Source organism: Canis lupus, chromosome 12 (genome assembly GCF_048164855.1).
Source record: "Canis lupus baileyi chromosome 12, mCanLup2.hap1, whole genome shotgun sequence".
Lineage (NCBI taxonomy): Eukaryota > Metazoa > Chordata > Mammalia > Carnivora > Canidae > Canis > Canis lupus.
Window position 1 is genome coordinate 35937113 of NC_132849.1, and position 19924 is coordinate 35957036.

The 19924-nt window shown below is 44.4% G+C and overlaps 1 protein-coding gene across 3 annotated transcripts in view; it reads right to left on the reverse strand.

The window, feature by feature from the left end:
• The window catches only part of CRIM1 (cysteine rich transmembrane BMP regulator 1), a 184682-nt gene that overhangs the window by 9314 nt on the left and 155444 nt on the right, over positions 1–19924 (reverse strand). For all 3 annotated transcript variants that reach the window (XM_072770548.1, XM_072770547.1, XM_072770546.1), the window contains one exon: positions 4113–4307. In XM_072770548.1, coding sequence (XP_072626649.1) covers positions 4113–4307 — 195 coding nt within the window. The remainder of the gene's footprint in view (positions 1–4112; positions 4308–19924) is intronic.

Sequence of the window (19924 nt, forward strand, 5' to 3'; positions counted from 1 at the left end):
TGAGCGAGACCCGTCCTGCCCTCGTACTCTCCCGCCGGCAGGTGCTCCTCGCCGCTGAGCGGCTCCAGCCCGCCCTCGGTACTGTCTTCTCCATGAAACTCAGTACTAAAGTCTCGACTAAAGTCGACCTATACCTCCTCCTTTGTCACAAGATAGCCAGAGCTCTAGTTTGGTGCAGCTCCTGTGCCAGGAGAGAGGGTCACTGCCTTTCGTGTGAACTCACAAGTGGCACAGTCTCTGAGTGGTTGTGCCAAAAAAAGAGAAGTCTTTCAGCAAAAAACGACTTAGACAAACAAAAAGAAGTATGGGAGCTACTGTACTTCCATGCTTAGACCCAGGCCCTTCTGGCATTTACTTTAAGAGCCCTTGACAGCGGCTGGCATTGCTGACGTGAAACTCCATCTGGGCAGGACACATGGTCACAATTAAGAATTACTCCTGTGGTCGTATTTGATCTGAACTTCAGACGGACCCAAAACCACTTAGTGGGGAGATATTTTACTTTCAGAGGCATCCGGCCAATTGTAAGAGCCCCCTTCTTTAAAAATGTCCTTTCCTGGAATATGGGGGCAGGATGCTTGGGGCTCACAAGTTGAGGTACCATTTTTTTGGAGACAGAACCTGAAGTCAGTGTAGGACCAGAACTCCCAAGGCTGCCAACGGGCTGCCAGCTGTCTGACTTTGGATAATCCACTAAACTTTCAGGAGCCTCAGTTTCTTCTGTAAAATGGGACACGTATTGACTGGCTAACCAGCTCACAGGTTTTATACCCTTAACGTAAGACAGCAGAGGGGGAAAAATGCTTTGTGAAGAGTGAAGCTATCCAGAACGGTAGTCGCTATGTGCCGAGGGCAGAGAGGGAGGTGCCATGCACTACCTAGATGAGAAATGGAAGCCTGGAACGCCAGTGAAGAACCTGCCTAAGATCACACAGTGAGCCAGTGAGAGGACAGGACAGGAATCCACCTTCCTGGAAGGACACACTTCATCAAACGTTAGGTGGCAAAGCTCGACTGATTGCAAAGTTTGCTTAGAGAAAAGATGGAGAAATGATTCATCAACAGTACATCAGAGGCAGAAAGGAGAGTTACAGGAATTGAGTTTCAATCCCACAGTAAATCCTAAGAAGTCACTGGAGAAATCTTTCATAATGTTAGCAATATATGCACTCTCTCAGACCTTCTTAACCTCACAAACTAAGGAGAGTGCCTCTTTACCTCTATTCCTAGCACCACCATGTGGATTTGGGCCCTTGCTGTCTCACACCTGGGATATCTGCAATGTGAGGGACAGTCATCCTGGCCTCTCCTTCTGCGTTAGTCCCTCCTGCATATCACCTGTTAATCCTCCCCAAGCAACTACGTGACCGTGTCATTCTCCTGCTCAAAGATGAGCCTCCCTACTCCCAAAAAGCATCTACACTCTTCCTTTCACTCCAACAGAGAGAGCCCAGCTGTCCTGCAAGGTCAAGCTTGAATCCCGGGGGAGCCGCAGGCCACTCCGCCGACGGAAGTCTTACTTGGGAACCCCGTAGCAAGGGCGGATTCACCCCACCCCTTCTCTTTTGAAACCACTCTAATTAGACTTAGCTTCCACCGCTGTGCCAGAATGGCTCTTGTCAGGGCGACTGGGCCAGTGCTAAATGCACAGCGATTAGTTTCCACGTCTCCAAGTGAGGATGCCTGACGGCTCCCCATCCACCTCCCCCATCCCTCCCCAGTTCTCCCTGGCTTCCGGTCACAGATCTCCATCTCCTCCATGTCACTGTGGCTCCTTCTGTTTCCTTTGCTGGTTCCCTCCTCCCCTCCCAGTCTCCCAAAGTTGGAGGGTCTCTGGGCTCAGTCCTGGCGGCTCTTCTCCATCACACTCACTCCCTGGGGGGCTCTCAGTCAATCCCAAGGCTTAAAAACCATTGGTGGCTGACAAGTTCCAGTGCACAGATCCATTCCCAGTCTCTCCGGAACCCCAGTTTGCATACGTACTGTCTGCTCCCTCTCTCCACTTAGTGGAGATTCCCAAGTAAAACTGCTTCAAACCAAACTGACTTTACCCCATAGCCGTAAATCTCTGCTGTAGCCCGAACTCACTGAAGCCATCCACGCTTCTCCTTTCCTCTCTCCTCACATCTATTCAAATCCTACTGATTCTTTGTTTACAACAAAGGCTGAACCCAAGCACTTCTCCACCTCTAGAGCCACTGCCCAGGGCCAGGCCACTCCCGACTTCGGCCTGCATTACCGAGAAAGCCTCCGGTGGGTCTCTGCTTCCACTCTCACCCTCCACATCCATCACACAGCTTCCTTTCTTTGCCTCCAAAGTTTCTCTCCCACTCAGCAGAATCCTGCGATCCTGTGAGACCGCAGGTTTCCCCTCCCAGGGTGGCCTCTCTGCCTGCCTCGCTCTCCTGCTCACTGGGCCCATCCGCACAGGCCTCCTGGCTGGCCTTGAACGTGCACAGCGTGTTCCCACGCTGGGGCTTTGCCCTGTCTGTACCCAGAGGGTTCTCCTCTTCCCTGTGAGTCCTCAATTCTTCGGGGTCTCATTATAAATGTCATCTGATCACAGTGAGGCCTTGCCAGATCATCCCGTGTAAAACAAAACCACCTGGGCTTTCTCCTTTGCCGCTTGTCTGGGGACACTTTCCTCGCCTCACCCCAGAGGCTCTTTGCCGTTTCCTTGTTTGCTGCCCGTCCCTCCCCACGAAAACATCAGCTCTGGGCAGACGGGCACCGTTTCCTTCTCTGCTGTCTCCTCAGGCCTAGAATGGTGCTGGCGTACAACAGGCACTAATGACTCTTTGTTGAATAAAAAGGTCAGGTCTCCCCATCTGTACCTCAGAAGCATTTGCCTGGGAAGGTGGGTCTGGAACTTGTGAGACACAGTTTTCTGGAGCAGACATGCTAACCCCCAGGAGAAATACAGGTCTTCCTTGGTCTTGGTGTCCCACTCAAGGATTTAATTTTCTCCCAGGTGTAGACAGAGTGAGATACACCCACAGAGTGAACCTCTGACCCTCCATCTATACCTCACACAGGCCCACGGGATGAAACTAGGAAGAAGAGCACACAACTGAAGGCGCAGAAAAGGGTTCAGCCTCCTGACCTGGCAAAACATCCCCTCCTTCACAGGGATAAGTGGACATTTCCAGAAGTGCTCAATTAGGGCTGGTCTGCACAGCACCTACACAAAAGGTGAGTGAATGCAAACCATGAAACTCGTGGGGCTTGACTGACGATCCCATTAACAACCACACAGTACGGATGCACAGCTGGCATGAGCCCTGGCTTACCAGACGGCACGGAATAAGATTCTCTAACATAGTGCAACAAGGAAACACGAATACCAAGACGAAGACGGAAAGGATCCTGACTCTCCCAGAGTGTGCGCTCTGCGGTCTGGACTGCTGGGGAGTCGGTTCAGGGCTGGAGGTCTGGACAGCTGCCTGCAGGCTCCCCTGCCGGGCTCGGGCCCACCTTGCTGGGATGAGGGGCAGAGGACTAGGGCATGAGCCACAGACATGGAAAGGAGGAGAAGGCCTGGTGCGGGGAGGGGGGGCGGGAGGGTGCTCCATGGCTGGGCAGACGGCTCTGGAGTGGGCAGCTGGGGACAGCCTGGGGACTACTGGGACTGAGGTACTGGACAAAGACTGAACAGAGCTGCAACCTTTATTTTTGAGCTGCATCCTTTAAAGGCAGCTCTTCCACTTTGGTTCTGATACGTATTCCCGTTGTAACATCTCTTAAGTGACTGCCTGCAGTGTCCGACCTTGGGCCATTTTCACCAGGCTAGCCCGGTGCCGTGCCACCCCTGTGCTGCCCAGACAGGGCAAGTGCCATCGAGAGCCTGTTACGTCTATCAGGCTGCACTGCCACCAACATTTAGAGAATGCAAATCGAAGAACCAGAGCAATCCTCGCAGGGAACCATAAACAGGCACTCACTTTGTCGTCACTCTCTCAAGATAGCCCCCAACCCCCAAACCCATCTTTCAGGGAAGCCCTTGGCTGGGCGCACGCACTGCTCGGGCCTCACGAAGCAGTGGGGCAGCCTCTGAGTCTGCGGCACTCTCGCGTGCCGTCACTACTACAGCTCGGCCACAGCGGCTGACGTACCTGGACACATTGGGCAGCAACTGCCTTCCACGTTGATGGGCTCGACACAGGGCAGAGGGGGGCAGCTGACGGTCGAGCAGAGGGTCTGGCCCTGCAGGCAGTAGCAGTGTGTGCAGCTGTCAATGTCCCAGCGCTCCTCGTCGGCGTAGGCCTTCCCACTGAAGTGGCACACCACCTTCTTCGGAATCGTGTCTTCTAGTGAAAAGAACAGCAAATGGTCGAGTCGCTTGATGTGATAAAGCACAGAATCTCAACACATTGGGACAGCTTTGTCTAGCTTTGCACAGACAGATGATTTAGGATTGCCAGATTGTGGTGAAACTTTGGTCTCCCCTGTTCCCTACTGCCAGCTTCCTTGGCTCAGGAGAGGCTTCGGGGCTCTCCTCTTGTGGCCTGAACATGACCTAGGGCCATGGAGACTAACACCAGGCAGTGACTGTTGCACCCAGGTGGGAATGGGACCCACTGGGTAAGCATCACTGGGTCACCTTTGCAAAAAATACAAATTCAATCACATTGGGTGGCTGGTGAACATACTACAGGAATAAAACACAAATACAAATAGGTAGAGGCATGTTCAGATGTTTTACGTGGAAAGAGATAAAAAAAAGTCCAGCTGAATATATTTACAGAGCAGACTCCCGAAATTCCTACTTTCAGTTCATCTTTTTGTAAACGATTCAGAGTAGGGAAGGACAGTGGTGTGCCACGGGGTACGAGTGTGTCTCCTGTGCCGCCCCAGATGCCGACAGAACCACTTCCTTCATTCTTCAGTGATGCTGGATGGATTTTCCCTCTTGTCAACAAAGGCATTTCTATTTTAGGAACAACCTCACTTTAGTTCAAACCATATTTCCAGCAAACAATGGTTTTTGACAAATATATATATATTTAAGATTTTATTTATTTTAGAGACAGACTGTGAGAGAGAGTTGGGGGAGGAGAGAGGGAGAGAGAGAATCTGAAGCAGACTGTGCTGAGCGTGGAGCTCAACATGGGGCTCGATCTCAGACACAAGATCATGACCTAAGCTGAAACCAAGAGTCAGACTCTTAACCACCTGAGCCACCTAGGTGCCCTGACAACAGTGTATTTTTAGAAGTTATTTTTATGCGTAAGAATTTATAACTTAAAATCCTCTGCTCTTCTTCCGTCTCCAGTCTCTTGCCATCCTCATTTCCTCCTTCCCCCAACTTTTTTCTAGAAAGTTCTTTTCTCTTGGATTCAGTGCTGCCTCCTGGTTTACTTGAGCTTATTTATGAGTGGTCACATTTTTACAGCCAGTCCTTCTTCCTAGAGCTCAAGGACAGTGGCTCAGAGTGAAGTCCCAGTGGCCAGCTAAGATGGAGCCTACCACTGGGGTAATGGGCAGCAGCACTTCCTCTTCACTGGACAGGCCAGTAACTGGATGACTCCTGCTCCCTGAGGAAATTCTATGCTCAGATTCTAAAGGCAGCTCCATGGATCATAGGGTTTGTTTGTTTGTTTTTTTTTTCAAAGATTTTATTTATTTATTCATGAGACACACACACACACACACAGGCAGAGACATAGGCAGAGGGGGAAGCAGACTCCCTGCAGAGAGCTGATGTGGGACTCGATCCCGGGACTCTAAAGGCAGGCCAAAGGCAGGCGCTAAACCGCTGAGCCACTCAGGGATCCCCAGATCACAGGTTTTTTATAATTAAAAAACTATAAAGGAATCTGGGAGGAAAGTTCCTTAGGAAAGGAGTGATATTAGAGGCTCAGGTTCTTCCTGGAAGGCATCTGGGAAGCTCTAACCAGAAACAGTGCTATTGCCCAGACTCAGAGGATGGAGCCTACGATGCCTGTGGGAGTGATGAGAAACGTGTGGGCATCAGGCGTCATGTTCTTCGAGCAACCCCAACCCACAGCCATATGCTCTGAGGTGGCTAGAGGCCGCTGTCTGTGTAGACCCAGCTCAAAGCTTCCCACTGAGCTTTTCCAGAGGTGCTGACAGAAATGTTCTCATCTGTATTTGGTGTCTACGTTCTCTTCTTAACAATTACTCAAGCACAATGTGCCTTACTGAATGGTGCTGATAATGTTCCTATTCCTCTACTATGCTCTATTTCCACAGCTAAGTCTAGTTCGCTGTGGAGTTCTGTAAGCAGGTGCAGGAAGGAATCTACATCAAGTGTTACAACGCACAATCTCTCTGTTTCTCAACATTTCTTCATAGTTTCTCTTGCTGCCTGCGGTTCAACAAGAGATACTGAGCAATCACAGGAAGTTCTAGCTGTAAACAGAAATGCTTTCTCATTATATATGAAAAAACATACTCTGTTCTATTTCTGAATGTTCCATAGAAAGTCTTCTGGTGCAAAATGGTTAGGCTTAAAAATTGAACTGTAGGCTTTGAAACCAAACCCATGATAGAAGTTTCTGCTAGCCTGGAATCCTCAGGGGAGGCAACTTCATTAAGAGATCTCAAATGCACATGTCAAATGGCTCAGTAGAATCATTTAATGAACTCAATTCGAGTAATATTCTGACCTCCAGCCAACTCTTCATTGAGGACATTAGATTTGCCATCAAATCTAGAGTCTATTACGCAGAGAATTCTTTATGAAAGGAAACATCTCTTCATGAAGCAATATCACTGATTATATTTTACATAAACCTTGTAACAGCTCATATGATGGTCCAATATCATGGCATAAAATTTGAATAATGGATTACTATGCAAGGACTTTAGAAGAGAGAAGGTTAAACTCTTTGCCCATCTCGTCCAGCACTTTCTGTTGTGCTTTTCCTTCCAAAGACATCTCTGCCAGTCCTCTTAGAGAAAAGGAGCAAGGGAATGAACTCTAGGCATGAACTCAGGAAGGATGGGGACTTCGTAAAAAGGGGTTCAAGTCAAGGCCAACCACTGGTTTGTATTTTCTCAGGACCTAGGCAAAGACACATCTTAAGTTATTTAATTAATCTACTCACATCTATGAGGCTAAAATTATCTATACAAAATTACATTGATATTAAGAATAATCATATGTTAAACATTATAAAGACATCATTCGTTGATTATACAAACTCTACTCGTCCATGGGGAAGAAGGCAGGACGGCGACCCTGAGCCGGCAGATGGCAGAGATGTGGTGGGACAGGCCTGGGGACTGGACTCCTCTCCACAGAACAACAACAGTAACTGCTGCTTCTGTGACTTCAACACAGAGCTGCATGGCACTAAGGGCAAAGAAACCACCTGCGGAGGAGCTGGGGGAGGCATTGCTCAGGACTCGATGTTCATGTTTTACTCTCAGGGATGAGAGAAGACAAGGAAGCTGGAGGGGGGAGGTATAACACACAGAAGACAGTGTGTCCAACAGCTTGTCACGTTGGAAGGGCAGTGAGAGTGTCAGGCTGTGGGTGTGTGTGTGTATGTGTGTGCATGCACACACGCACCACCCTGGAGATGGAGTTGGGGTCAGATGGTGAGAGGCCATGAGGGGCACCTTCGGGTTCCTTCTTATAGAGTAGGGGAGGGGCCTTACCAGCTTTGCTGGTAAGAGGAGAACTCTGGAACAGGCCAACATGGAGGACTAGATGGGCAGATGATGTTGAGGATACTGTTCACAGGGATGTGACATGGGCTAGGTTAGGGCAGAGTGGATGGAGATGGACAGGCAAGGCTAGATTTGAGAGATTTCTGAGAAACAGCTGTCAGGATATGGATGCTGATGAAGAGGATGCACAAAGGCCAACCCTTCTCGCGTTGGAGGCCATGCAGAGGTAATTCCAACATATGAATCATTTTACTGCTTTGAGAAATAGCTGGTGGGTCTGTGAGGGCCCAGGTCAGGCCTTATCAAACTCCTCCTGATAGGCCAGTAGATTAGTCAGAATGCAGTGATCAATCCTCCAACTCTTAGGCCTCTCTGTGTGAGCACAAGCAGGAAGCTGCTGGTAGGACAGTCAATGTGGGGTGCAACAAGGTCAAAGAGGACAAATTTCAGTCACTGGGAGCTTACGTAGGAAAGCAGTGGAGCATGGGGGTTACCAGCAAAACTGGGAGTACCCTTCCTACGACTCTACAGAATTCATATCCCGTTGAGTCAATAATTCTTCTAGTAATCTATCCCAAGAAAATAATCAGAAAAGGCCTAAAAGTAAGTGTTTCCTGGTGGATGTTCATCACAATATTATTTACAACTGCAAGAAGTTAGGGGAAAAATTGCTATCTAACAATAAGAGAATGTTTAAATGACTCAATGCAATCATATGAGAGAATACTGGGCAGTTATTAAAATGTGTCATGTATAGCACAAGCTCAATCACGTAAAGAGGAAAATTAAAAACTGCCCAAAAAGAATGAAAATGTTAATAATAATTGTTAGAATCAGGTGAGTTTGTCTCACCATTTTTTTTTTTTTTTGCAATGAGTGTCAGTTACTTTTGGTATGTAGGCAGCAAAATGGAAACACACACACAGCATGCCTTACCCACCTGACTCCCCAGCACCCCAAATACACACACACGAAAATAGTGAGGGGTAACTGGAGCCTGGTGCTAAGCCCCGGCCATGTGATGTGGTGCTTTCTGAATGCTACTAGCCCACTCTTAAGAATCTGAGCAGACTGGAAGAAAACTAAACCATGGAAGAAACACCAAAGATCAAATGCTGAGCTCCAGCAGGACAGTGTTCGTGTAACTACTGATCAGCAACTGTAGATCACTGCCTAAAAGAATATTTATAAAATGACATAAGAGAGTATGAATGACTTGGAGTTGATGGGTTCTAAGCCAAGAACTCTGAATATATATTGGGTGAAACTAAAGTTCCTTATTCGATTTTGTTACAAAAATAGATCTTTTCCTAAATTCAATGAAGATTAAGAATTCAAAGTGGCAAGGAAGGCTGAGATACACTATGCTGGGAGCCCCCAGAGAGACACGGGAGCAGGTCCATGTAGTTGTTCAGAGAGCAAGGCAGACTGGTCCTACGTCTGGGGACTTCAGTGGTTGCAATAAAGCCATTCCCCTCAGGGAGTGGGCTGACTGACAAGGACTGAATTTCCAGGTACTTCTAGAAATACTTCTAGTATTTCTCTCTCTTCCATTTAGGCTCTGCTCATCACAGATTATCTCGGAAGCATCTTGTCTTCAAGGTTATTTTCAACTAAATTAATCCCACCTTGAGATCAGGAAGTTTAAAAAACTGGAGGTGCCAGGTTCATGGCAGCATTATTTACAATAGTCAGGAGAGGGGAAACAACCTAACAATCCTTTAAGGGATGGATGGACAAAGAAGTTGTGTTATGTATGTATATATGGAATGGAATGGAACAATGGAATATTATTCAGCCATAAAAATGAAAAAAAAATCCTACCACTTGTTACAACATGGACGGACCCTTGAAGGTATTAGGCTAAGTGAAATAGAAAGACAAACACCACACGATCTCACTGAAATGTGGAATCTAAACCAACAAAACACCAAACTCACAGAAAAAGGGAGCAGACTTGTGGTTACCAGAGGTAGGGTGGTACCTACGCTTCCCCTCCACTGCTTGCAGGGAGTGTTTCCTAGATATCTTCACATCTAATCAGTTTGAACTACACTATCAATACATTTCATAACGGTGAAGTCGGTTTCTTCAAACGTGCTTAAAAACAAAGCCATAGTTAAGACTCTACTGAATTTTCCGGTGAAATAAATGGAGGATTCTTGGTTTTTGCATAGTCCTGACTAATCTTTTCCAGGCGCTATGTGGCCCAAATTAGTTAATTAGAGTTTGGTTAATGAGGCTTTATAAAAATATTTCTGCTTTTGACTACACTGTACCTGAAAGGCAAAGATCTAAACAGAGGCCTGAAACCATGGAGTCATTTGGGCTCACTGATGGGTTTTGGTGTCTCTGATTTCTTACATGGTCTTTCTGTTGATACCACCTCGTTCCAGGGCACATGTGGATACATTTGAGAAAGCTGTCAGTTTTAGAAATGACTTAGTTTAGAGGGAGACACGGTGGCTGTTCTATACAATTCGAGGTTCTAAGTAATAAAGTCACTGTGGTCTTTTGTGAGAAGGAGCAGAGGCTAACTGAAGGTACTTACAAGAGCATTTTTTTTTTTTTTTTTTTAATTTATGATAGTCACAGAGAGAGAGAGAGAGAGGCAGAGATACAGGCAGAGGGAGAAGCAGGCTCCATGCACCAGGAGCCCGACGTGGGATTCGATCCCGGGTCTCCAGGATCGCGCCCTGGGCCAAAGGCAGGCGCCAAACCGCTGCGCCACCCAGGGATCCCTTACAAGAGCATTTTAAGTGTTCTGGCTGAAGAAGGATGTAGAAATAGAGACATGGGAACATCCAACTAAAAGTGGTCTACACGGATTATATTTGGCTACAGAGTGGACTGTGTCATTTAATTTTGACTGTTCTATTTATCACTCTAACTGGTTTGTTTACACTGACAGGGACATTATTTTTATTTGTTGATACCTAATAATAGGAACTCCCATTTGTTGAATGCCGTCTATGTACCGGCCAGTGTGCTAAGTGATTTATATAAGGAGTCTGTTCCATTTGATCTCCACAGCCCAATGGAATGGGGTATTACCCCAATTCCACAGAAAACCGAGGCACAGGGAGATTACATGACTTGCCCAAGATGCACAGCTAGGAAGTGGTGAGGCCAGGACAGGAACCAATGTAGGTGAGGCTCCAGAGTTGCCACCCACCTTCTGCCCACCACGTACCCAGCAGAGTGACCTCGGGAAGGGCCACATCCTGGTGCCACACAAATGAACGTGGTGATTACTAACTCTAAAAACATGAGTACTTAGAGTTTCTGCCCCTGGCATTTGTTGGGGGTTAAGGCCTTCATCTTCAAAGGTAATCTACCCTTCAACTGACTGCATCATACATCTGGCACAGTCCTGTGAAGGAACACAGATAATGAAGTGGCTACTGAGGACTCATGGTCTTCCTTAGGCAAATCTCTAACATCTCTCTCGGAAGAAGAGGATTAGTGGAGAATGTTCCAAGAAAAACATGAGGTATGACACTAATATAATAAGGTTTATTTTTAGGACAAACACATCAGGAGTTATATATCCAAACAAATATGATCCCCTTCTAAGCAGTCACTGTAGAGGGCTATAAATGTATTCCCACAATACTGCCCTTGCTTCACACAGCTTTAGAATTTTCCTTTTGCAGAGGCATCCAAGTTTTGACACATGCAATGAAGATAGTTACTATTTTATGGCCACTCCTTGGTTTAGATCAGCTTCGGTATTTGGTTTCCTCAGCTCTGGCCTCTCTCATCCGTCAGACTGGCTTTAAACGACTTCTGGCCTCCTTCAGAAACAAAGTCCCCACTGCAGGATGGAGTTTGGCTTCCACAGTCATCACCAACAGCGTGTCAGGAGCCCAGAGAGCTCGTGCGTGGTGGCTCCCTCCAAGGAATTTTCTAAGTCCAGGAGCACACAGACATGTTTTATCTTTTTTGGATTCAAATATAAGTAACGCTGTTACACGGCATCCCGTATGACTACAGTAAAAATACGCCAGGTCTTTCAGTGGTGGAATTTGGAGAACTCCATGTTTTTGTTTTCATTTTCCCTGTTTCTGGTTCACACAAGAGGGGAGGAAGAAGTGCAAGGTCTTGAAATGTTAACTCCTTCAAAGCCGACTTTTCCAACTGTTTAAACTTTGCCATCTTCTTTTCTTCTTTTGTTAAAGTGGGACTTGGCTTTTACTCTTGAGCTCTTTTACTAATTATACCATAAAGCCAACTAATAGCTGGGGAAACCCTAGAATCCACAGCTGTGCTGTTTTCTTCCTTCCTCTAGAAAGATCCAATTTAGTGTTTCAAATCACTGATGTGGTAGCTCCGGCTTTGCTTGGAATCTGACTACGATGAGGAATATACATTAGCCTCTGAAAAGGAAGAGTCTCAGACTTTTTCCCCTTTCCTCAGTGGAAGGATCTGAAAACAAAGATCCACTTGAACCTGCACTACAGTTGGGCTCTTCAAATGCTGCCAGGAGACGACTTTCCTGTATAGATACTTTAGGTTCTAAATCTAGTTGTGGTGGTCATGAAGTCAAAGTGTCGGTGTGGGAGTCACTTCCTGGGAAGAAGGTAGGCAGCTATAGAAACAGCATCAGGTCTTTCAAATTTCCAGGGCACTATTTCGAGTCCTGAGAAGTAATCTGCTCTGGGATCCCAGAAGCCAAGAAACTAAATGCAGTTCTTATTCTCAGAATAAGTCTCACCACAAAATAATTCAATGCAGTACTGAAGGGGGTACTTGTCCTTTCTACACACTGTTGTGGACGGCACAGTCCTGAACACTGGAAACGTAGTGGTGCCCAAAGCAGGTGAGGCCTCTGCCTTGAGGAGACCCTCCTGGATTGGTAGGATCTCATCAGCTTTATAGGATTCCAGGTCCAGGCTCATGTGCTAAATCCTTTGGAAAGCTGTGCAAACTGCAGGCCCAGCTAACAGTGCTCTAATTCAATGCAGTTTCCTAAGTTTGAGGTCTGACGGACTTACAGAAAGCATTAGTGAGATCACTCAGGCAGGTGTGAGAAGGTACGAGGTATACTAATGGGTATCGAGGGACTCAGAAAAGGGGGTGACAAAGGCAGCCAAGAATGACCAGTGAAGCAGCTGACTCTGGGAAGTGTAGGGAAAGTACTTTCCAAAATTTTAGCTTATAAATTTAACACTGAACTGCAGTGATCTTTCTCTAACTGCCACAGAGGAATAAAATGCTACTATTGTATTTTATCTTCTTTTAACAGATAAAATACCCAGATCCCTGGCCTGTTATCCTCATTTCTGTATCCCAAAGTTGGGCATGTGCTGGGCACAAACCCTATGTCTGGAGAAGAAATCAAATATATGTGCCTCCTGTTTAAGAAACCAGCTTTACTTTTGTTAATATAAAGAGGAGACAAACAGAAACTGCAACAAAGAAGGAATCTGAGCAAATAATTCGCATGTCACCAACAGGTGCACAGACTCAAAGGCACAGATTAAGACTGATTTTCAATAAGCTAGCCCACTGGACCTTTCTTGACTGGAGAAGAATGGAAAAGCGGATCTCAATTGAAGTCTTGCTAAAATCAAAGGCAGGTTAGCACAGACAACTGCAACGAGGCACAGATCTAATATACGTAGTATTCTATCAGCACGTGAGTAAAGGTTTTTGGCTAAAAATGCAAAAAATATTTATTGATTTAACTAAAAACTTGAGTACCTTGTAACTTCTAGCTTTTAATAAGTAAAACATCTGCTCTTAATTCATTTATATAGAAGGAGAAAACTGAGACAAATATTGCCATGCAGGCCAACTCCTACCTCTATATATAATGTCTCAAATACTTTGAAAGCAGATCTGGCCACCATTTTAAGACCTTTTTTGGAAGTCCATTTGTGCTTTATTTTGTTCTATTTCTTGGGGAGGGAGTCTAGGTGTATTTTAGAGACCAAAAGAACCTTTCAAGTTTCTTCAACATACCGGAAAAAGTAAGTAATAAAGTTACTAAAAAAAACCTAAAAACTTTCCAGAGCTCCATGAAGCAGAAACCTCACCAAATTGGTAAACACGAGGACTTTGGTTGATTCCCGCTGCACGAAAAAAGGACAGACTTTCTCAGTGGTAGGACTTAATCCATGCATTATGTGTATGTTATGGGTCAATTAAGCACTTCATATATGGAAATTCAGGGAAATATTCCATTTTCAACTTTAACTGAGGTCCCATCTCTTACAAGGCTGACAATCCTCCATGGAGATTATACACAGAAACCATTTTGGAAATATATAATGTATTCATTTTAAAAGGGAGGCAGGTACAATGAAGATGAAGGTGGCCTAAATGAGGAAAACAGAATACTTCCTTTAGGATAGATGTCATCTGTGGAACAGAGTACAGAATCTTATTAATAAAACCTGAGAGTGGAACCCACTGGATTCCCAGAGAAGGTTCCTGTCATCACAGCCTGTGTATGATTGGGAGTACCCCACCAGAGTCTGCCGCTGACTTCAGGCCTGATCACATTTCCTCATCAGAAATGTAACCCTCTGTAGGGAGAAAGTCTTTCCCCAATCACCAGACAGAAATAAGGGGTGAAAGGCATGTGCTAGTAGATCTCTTTGGAAACACCAGTGCCAGCCTCCCCTCTGTGCAACAGACCTCTTTAAAATCAGACTGTGTGCTGGAGCCCAAGGACAATGCCACTCAGGGGTTTAGCTGAAGTTAACCACAGAAACTGGAATATCTGTTTACATGGCTCGGGCCTGAAAGGGACATTGGGGTGTGAAGAGAAAGCAGTGTATGGTGCATACAGGATGAGGTGCTTCCCAGGGTGCAGAGAAGACCTGAACTGAAATCAAACACTGTATTTCTGTTGCGACAACTTGAGACCCATTCCAAAGTTAGCACAGTGCACAATGACCAAAATGTCTGTAGCTTTACGCCCCTCAAAGAGCACACAGAAAAGCGTCCCACTCCCCTTCCCTTCTACCTAAATCACTTCCGCACTATTTGGGACCACCGGGGTTGCAGTGTTGGGACCTCAGGAACCCAGAGCTCTGCAGAATGTGCAGGAAGGACCCTGGGGCTCCTCCTGATGACAGCATGCTCTGGTTACAGATGCCCTGGACTCTGGAGGAATCATGGCGGATCATGCACTGCAAGTCCACGGACTCCTCAAATGGGACTAGCCTCCAAAGTAAACAGAACTAAAAGAGCTCCATTCTTTCTCCTTTGGTAACGTCCAGCGGTATGAAAGGACAGTAAAGCTCTGAGGTTTGGGTGCAGGGTGCTGCCCCAAGCCAGCTGTACTACAAAGCCTTAGAAAGCATGCTGTCTCCTCCTGGATCACAATGTGGTGATGAAAGCAGTGGTCGGCTATTCAAGCCAAGAGTGTGCAGCGTGAGGTACACCATGGAAGTATTATCTAAAATATTCTCATCCTCCAATAGCTCATCATCGGGATGCTATGTCCAGACCTTTTGCTCGCAGAGAGGCAGGTGCTGTATTCAAAGTGCGATACCAGAACCCATCTGACATGTGACCCAGATCAGCTGCACTCTGTGCTAGAAGAGCTGTCAGTCACTGAACTGAGCTGAGCCTCAATTCACATTGTGTTGACTAATATATTCACATATGTGCACCATGTCATTTACTGTTCATAGCATCTTAGTGAAGCAGAGAACAATATTACTGCCCCCATCTCATAGATGGGAAATTCAGCTATGGTTTCTTATGTCACTGACACATAAAGCTAGAATGTACCCTTTGGCTCCAAAGTAAGCTCTCTTTCCAATACAGAGAAGTATTTAAGAAAACATACTGGAGAAACAGCTGTGAAAAATGCTGCAATGGAGATGCCAGTTATCATAACATGGCTTAAAAATATATGACATTTAATTCTGTGGGTGTATGTCTTAGAGATGTAGAATTAAATATTTGCTATGTTTGACTTCTGGGCTGAGTTAAATACACAACAGTCAACAGATGTTCCACAGAGATACTATTTATATTTGTAATCTCTAAGAAAAGATACCTCAACAAATTAGCATAATCATAAACATAAATCTAAACAAAAATGAATGTCATATAAGACTGGCTTGACAAACTGTAGACACTGCCCTGCTAGGGAGATATGTTATTAATCATTTTCTAGCTGAAGATCCCAATAAAGGGGAGGCAGAATCATACCATCACAACCAATGGAGTGTGCCAAGCCAGCCTAACTCCACATGAAAGCTCTATATCAAATAATAAGATACATGCAATACAAAAAAAAATAGCTAACCTCTAATCAGAAAAGTATATGACCGGGTGCCGCTCATAACAGAACTCACTTTCATAGACCCCTAAAGGTATGGGATACTTAAAGACACTTAAAAGATACTAGATTTAGAAAGTACCTTAATTTTGTTTACATCACACATATGTATAACTTGCACATACATACTTTTATAACATATAAGCATATAATTTCATCTCTCTACAGAAATATACACACACAGATACAAAGAGCCAACGAGCATCCAGAAAGAACAGACCTTTGACAAAAATTTCTTAAGTGAGAAGGATGTACTGACTCAGAGATTTCCAGCCAACAAATAGGACTTTAAATATCTGACCTCAAATATTTTCTAAAATAACACATGGTTACTAATAAATAAATACTTGCCAAAGTCCAAGTTTCAAAACAATATTCTATGCATGGGTAATAAGGACTTGGCCAACACAGGAGGTGCTAACTCAGGAACATCCTGTTCTATGAGACTGGCTTCATCGAGGGGGCACACCTGAGCATCCTCATTTGCAGAGTCAACAGCAGCTATGACGCTGCAGCAATATGGATTTGAAGACCTCATAAGCTAAATTAAGAAAGATCTTTATGACCAGTGTAGTGCTCTTTCTTTATAATATTTGTCCAGAAATGACTAAGCCTCTGAACACGATGAAGGCCCACTGGGATGCTGATGGTGGTGCCCCTCAGAGAAGCTGCTAGAGTCTTGTCCTTGGCAGAAGCATCACCAGCACAAACATCAGAGCGAGGGTGATGGGGTCAGGGCCAGCATCCCCATAGGCACTTAGTAAGGGTTGCAAGCCGAATTATTTACTGTCATTTACAAGTGATGGAATAAAGACCTCACAGAAATCGGTTTTGCTCTAGAAAGGCAGGTAGGATGCAGTCTGTGATGAGGCCACGATGCTATCTTGCATGATGAAGTGTGTCATACGGAAGGCATCTGCTGTTTACGAGGAACCACATATCAAATCTGCCATCATACATGAGAATTCCCACCAGACCTTTTATCTTCACCTGATTGATATGCTCGAGTCATCTTCTGCTTCTCGCTCCCCATTCCTTAAGCCATCATTACAGTCAAACAGCCTATGAAAGTAAAATCTAAATTTGTGTGTATTTATGTAAAAACTGGAATATAAAAAAAATTAGGGAATCTGAAAGTGTTCCATTAAAATGATTGGGTAATTACTACTTAGTTTCTTTCTAGTACAAGGATGAGTTCCCAAATGAGGGGTATTATAAGTAATGAGACAAAGCTGTTCACTTTTCAAAATTAATCATCAATCCTATTAATTATGTCTGTATTACACATTCTATTAAATTAGCACACATAATATGAGGCCTTCACACATCAAAAGAAAAGCATTATCACTGCACATTAGTGACTTGATAATTTAGCTGAAAAGAACACAAATATTCATAATTATACTACTTTTCATAGGATCACCACTTTTCAATTCTCTTATGGTAAGAAAAAAGGATACTTCACAAGGTAAAAGAAGCATGCTTTTGTTTAGGGGTTTTATCACTAAAAAGAGAAGTCAGATTAAAGGCTGGTTTGAGGTTTTTAGAAATCTGTATTGGAGAGATCTAATTAGGGAGAATATTCACTCAGGGACCTGAAGCCATGTTGAGGTCAGCACTGCAGGCTGGGGTGAGGCAAATGTGATCCTGGTAACAGTTTATCTAGGTTAAGGAGCTGGTTTCAAACTGAGAGCACCTAAAACAGGAGACGATGCAAGGCCTGGTCCTCTGGGCCTGCTGGAGACATAATCAGGTGCTTTAGGAAATGCAAAATCATGTCCTTTTCCTTTGCTACATGGTCTCTGCATGGTAATGCAGGCTTTTCTACTGAGGCATAGCCAGAAACTGCCTGCAGTGTGCTAGCGCTGCCCAGGCTTGGAGCCCTTACAGAGGGACAGGCTGGTGGGCATCTGATAAAGGAACAAACCTAAAAAGGCCAATCCTCCTATCACAGTCATGGACTGAACTTAACTTTGTATGCTTGGACATAAAGGGGAGAAAGGATGAAGGCCAATCTAACAAGGCTACTTGCAAAATGGGTATGATGTATATAGAAGGGGCTCAGTGACTCAATAATAAAACAACATGTATGAAGCGTGAAGATAAAACTAACAATACAGCATCACTCATCAAATGTTAAGTAAGTCTCCCCCAATATGTTCCCCTGAAGATAAGCCTTAGATTTATATGATACAATTATACCTGCAACATTGTGTGTGTTTATGCGTATACAACAGAAATATAATTTCCACTCTACTACTATAGAGCTTATATGAACCCAAATTTAGTGAAAGTGCTTGCAAACTAACTTGAAAACAAAGTAAAAGATTTGGACCAAATTGTATTTCTCTCTTCACACCAAAGAAGCATTGGTCTAAATCATAAAGGAATTGCAATAGGAAATATGAAGGCCAAAAAACCAAACCAACAAAAACCCCTAAAACAACAACAAAATACAAGAAAGACACAGAATATGGACTTGTAGGTTTCTTTCCATGAGTTTAAATTTGTTAAACTGGTTTTAAAAAAGAAGTGATTTACTATTTATCATATGGAAATAAATTTACTAATTAGAAATTTACCAAGTAAGTAGCAAAAGACAATAACTTTTTATCTCAACAAAATTATCTGAGAATTTTCAACATGAGAGATTCCCTGCCAGATTTTTCCTCTGAAGGTAATGTGGAATTCGCAGGCTCCTGGGCCCTGGTTTCTAACTATGATCTAAGTGCCCCTGATTGATTTATAAACTGTACAGAAGTTCTGATATTTAAATATGATAGTACTGATTGTATATCTCTCCTTTTTGCCAATCCCCTGGCCTGAAACAGAAGTCAGTTTATACCTTTTATTTAGATCTCACCAAAGGCAGTGACAGTTTTTTTTTATAAATCCTGGTCAGTTCTTTGAAAAACTAAGTAGCACTTAGTTGGATATATGCCTTGATACGTTTTTTTTGGCTTCATGGTCATTAAGAGGTTAGGCCAACTGTACGTCCTAATTTGGTTGGGATGCTCCTGGTCTAGAGCTATTGCCCCATCATGACTAACAACCCTCACTTCCCTCTCAAATGCATCATAGTTTGAAGAATAAATTACATAGGTGGTCACTGTATTAAGAGAATTCAGCTTTCAAACATACATTTAAATACTCTCTGGCCATTACACTGAGAAAAATCTAGCTCTGTAAAATTCCGGAGAGCAGAAATTGTGTTTTTAGAGTATCTTTCCATCTCTTATATACCAACATTCAGAATAACTCAGAGGAAGTGGTCTATCTAGCAGCCAGAGGTCAAATAGTCAAGGAAAGGGGGCAGTCTTGATAAGCTGGAATTATGGTCAACATGTACCTAAATGCCATTCATCAGTTCATCTATAGGAATTGCTACAAAGCACTGTGGCCAGACGATGTCTCCTTTTCCTCAAGTATCACCCCAAATGTGCATCATTACTTGTATCCAGAAAGCATGCAAAAATCTCCCAACAGTAAATGCACAATATCTGAGATTCACCTAGCTTGACTGATTTTTTACCTACTATTCTGATTATAGGTTCACTACTGGACTGAGTTGTATCACTGTCTTTCACTTGACTTCACGAGCTTTACTCAATACAGAAGCAATAAAAGAGAGTGAGAGCCTTGGGAGCGGGGACTGTGGCTTTATTAGAGTTGCCAGCTGTCTGAGCCTTGCCTTCTGGACTCCAGAATAGCATCTGGCTTATGTCCTTAGGACCGGTTTCAGTACAGATGTCATGGGCAAACATATGAATGTCTTCTGTTGACAGGCTATATCCCCATGGGTCACAAGAAAGAGAGGTCTCTGTCATTTTCTCAGGCCTCACTTTGTGTCCCTAGGCCCTCAATATGAACAACAAACTGCATGGTTTACACAGAATCAATTAAGTGTCAGAGGACAAGAGGAAAACTGGGACATTAAATCAGTATTTTGTATTTAGTTGATCTCAAGGCAGCAGCAAGCTT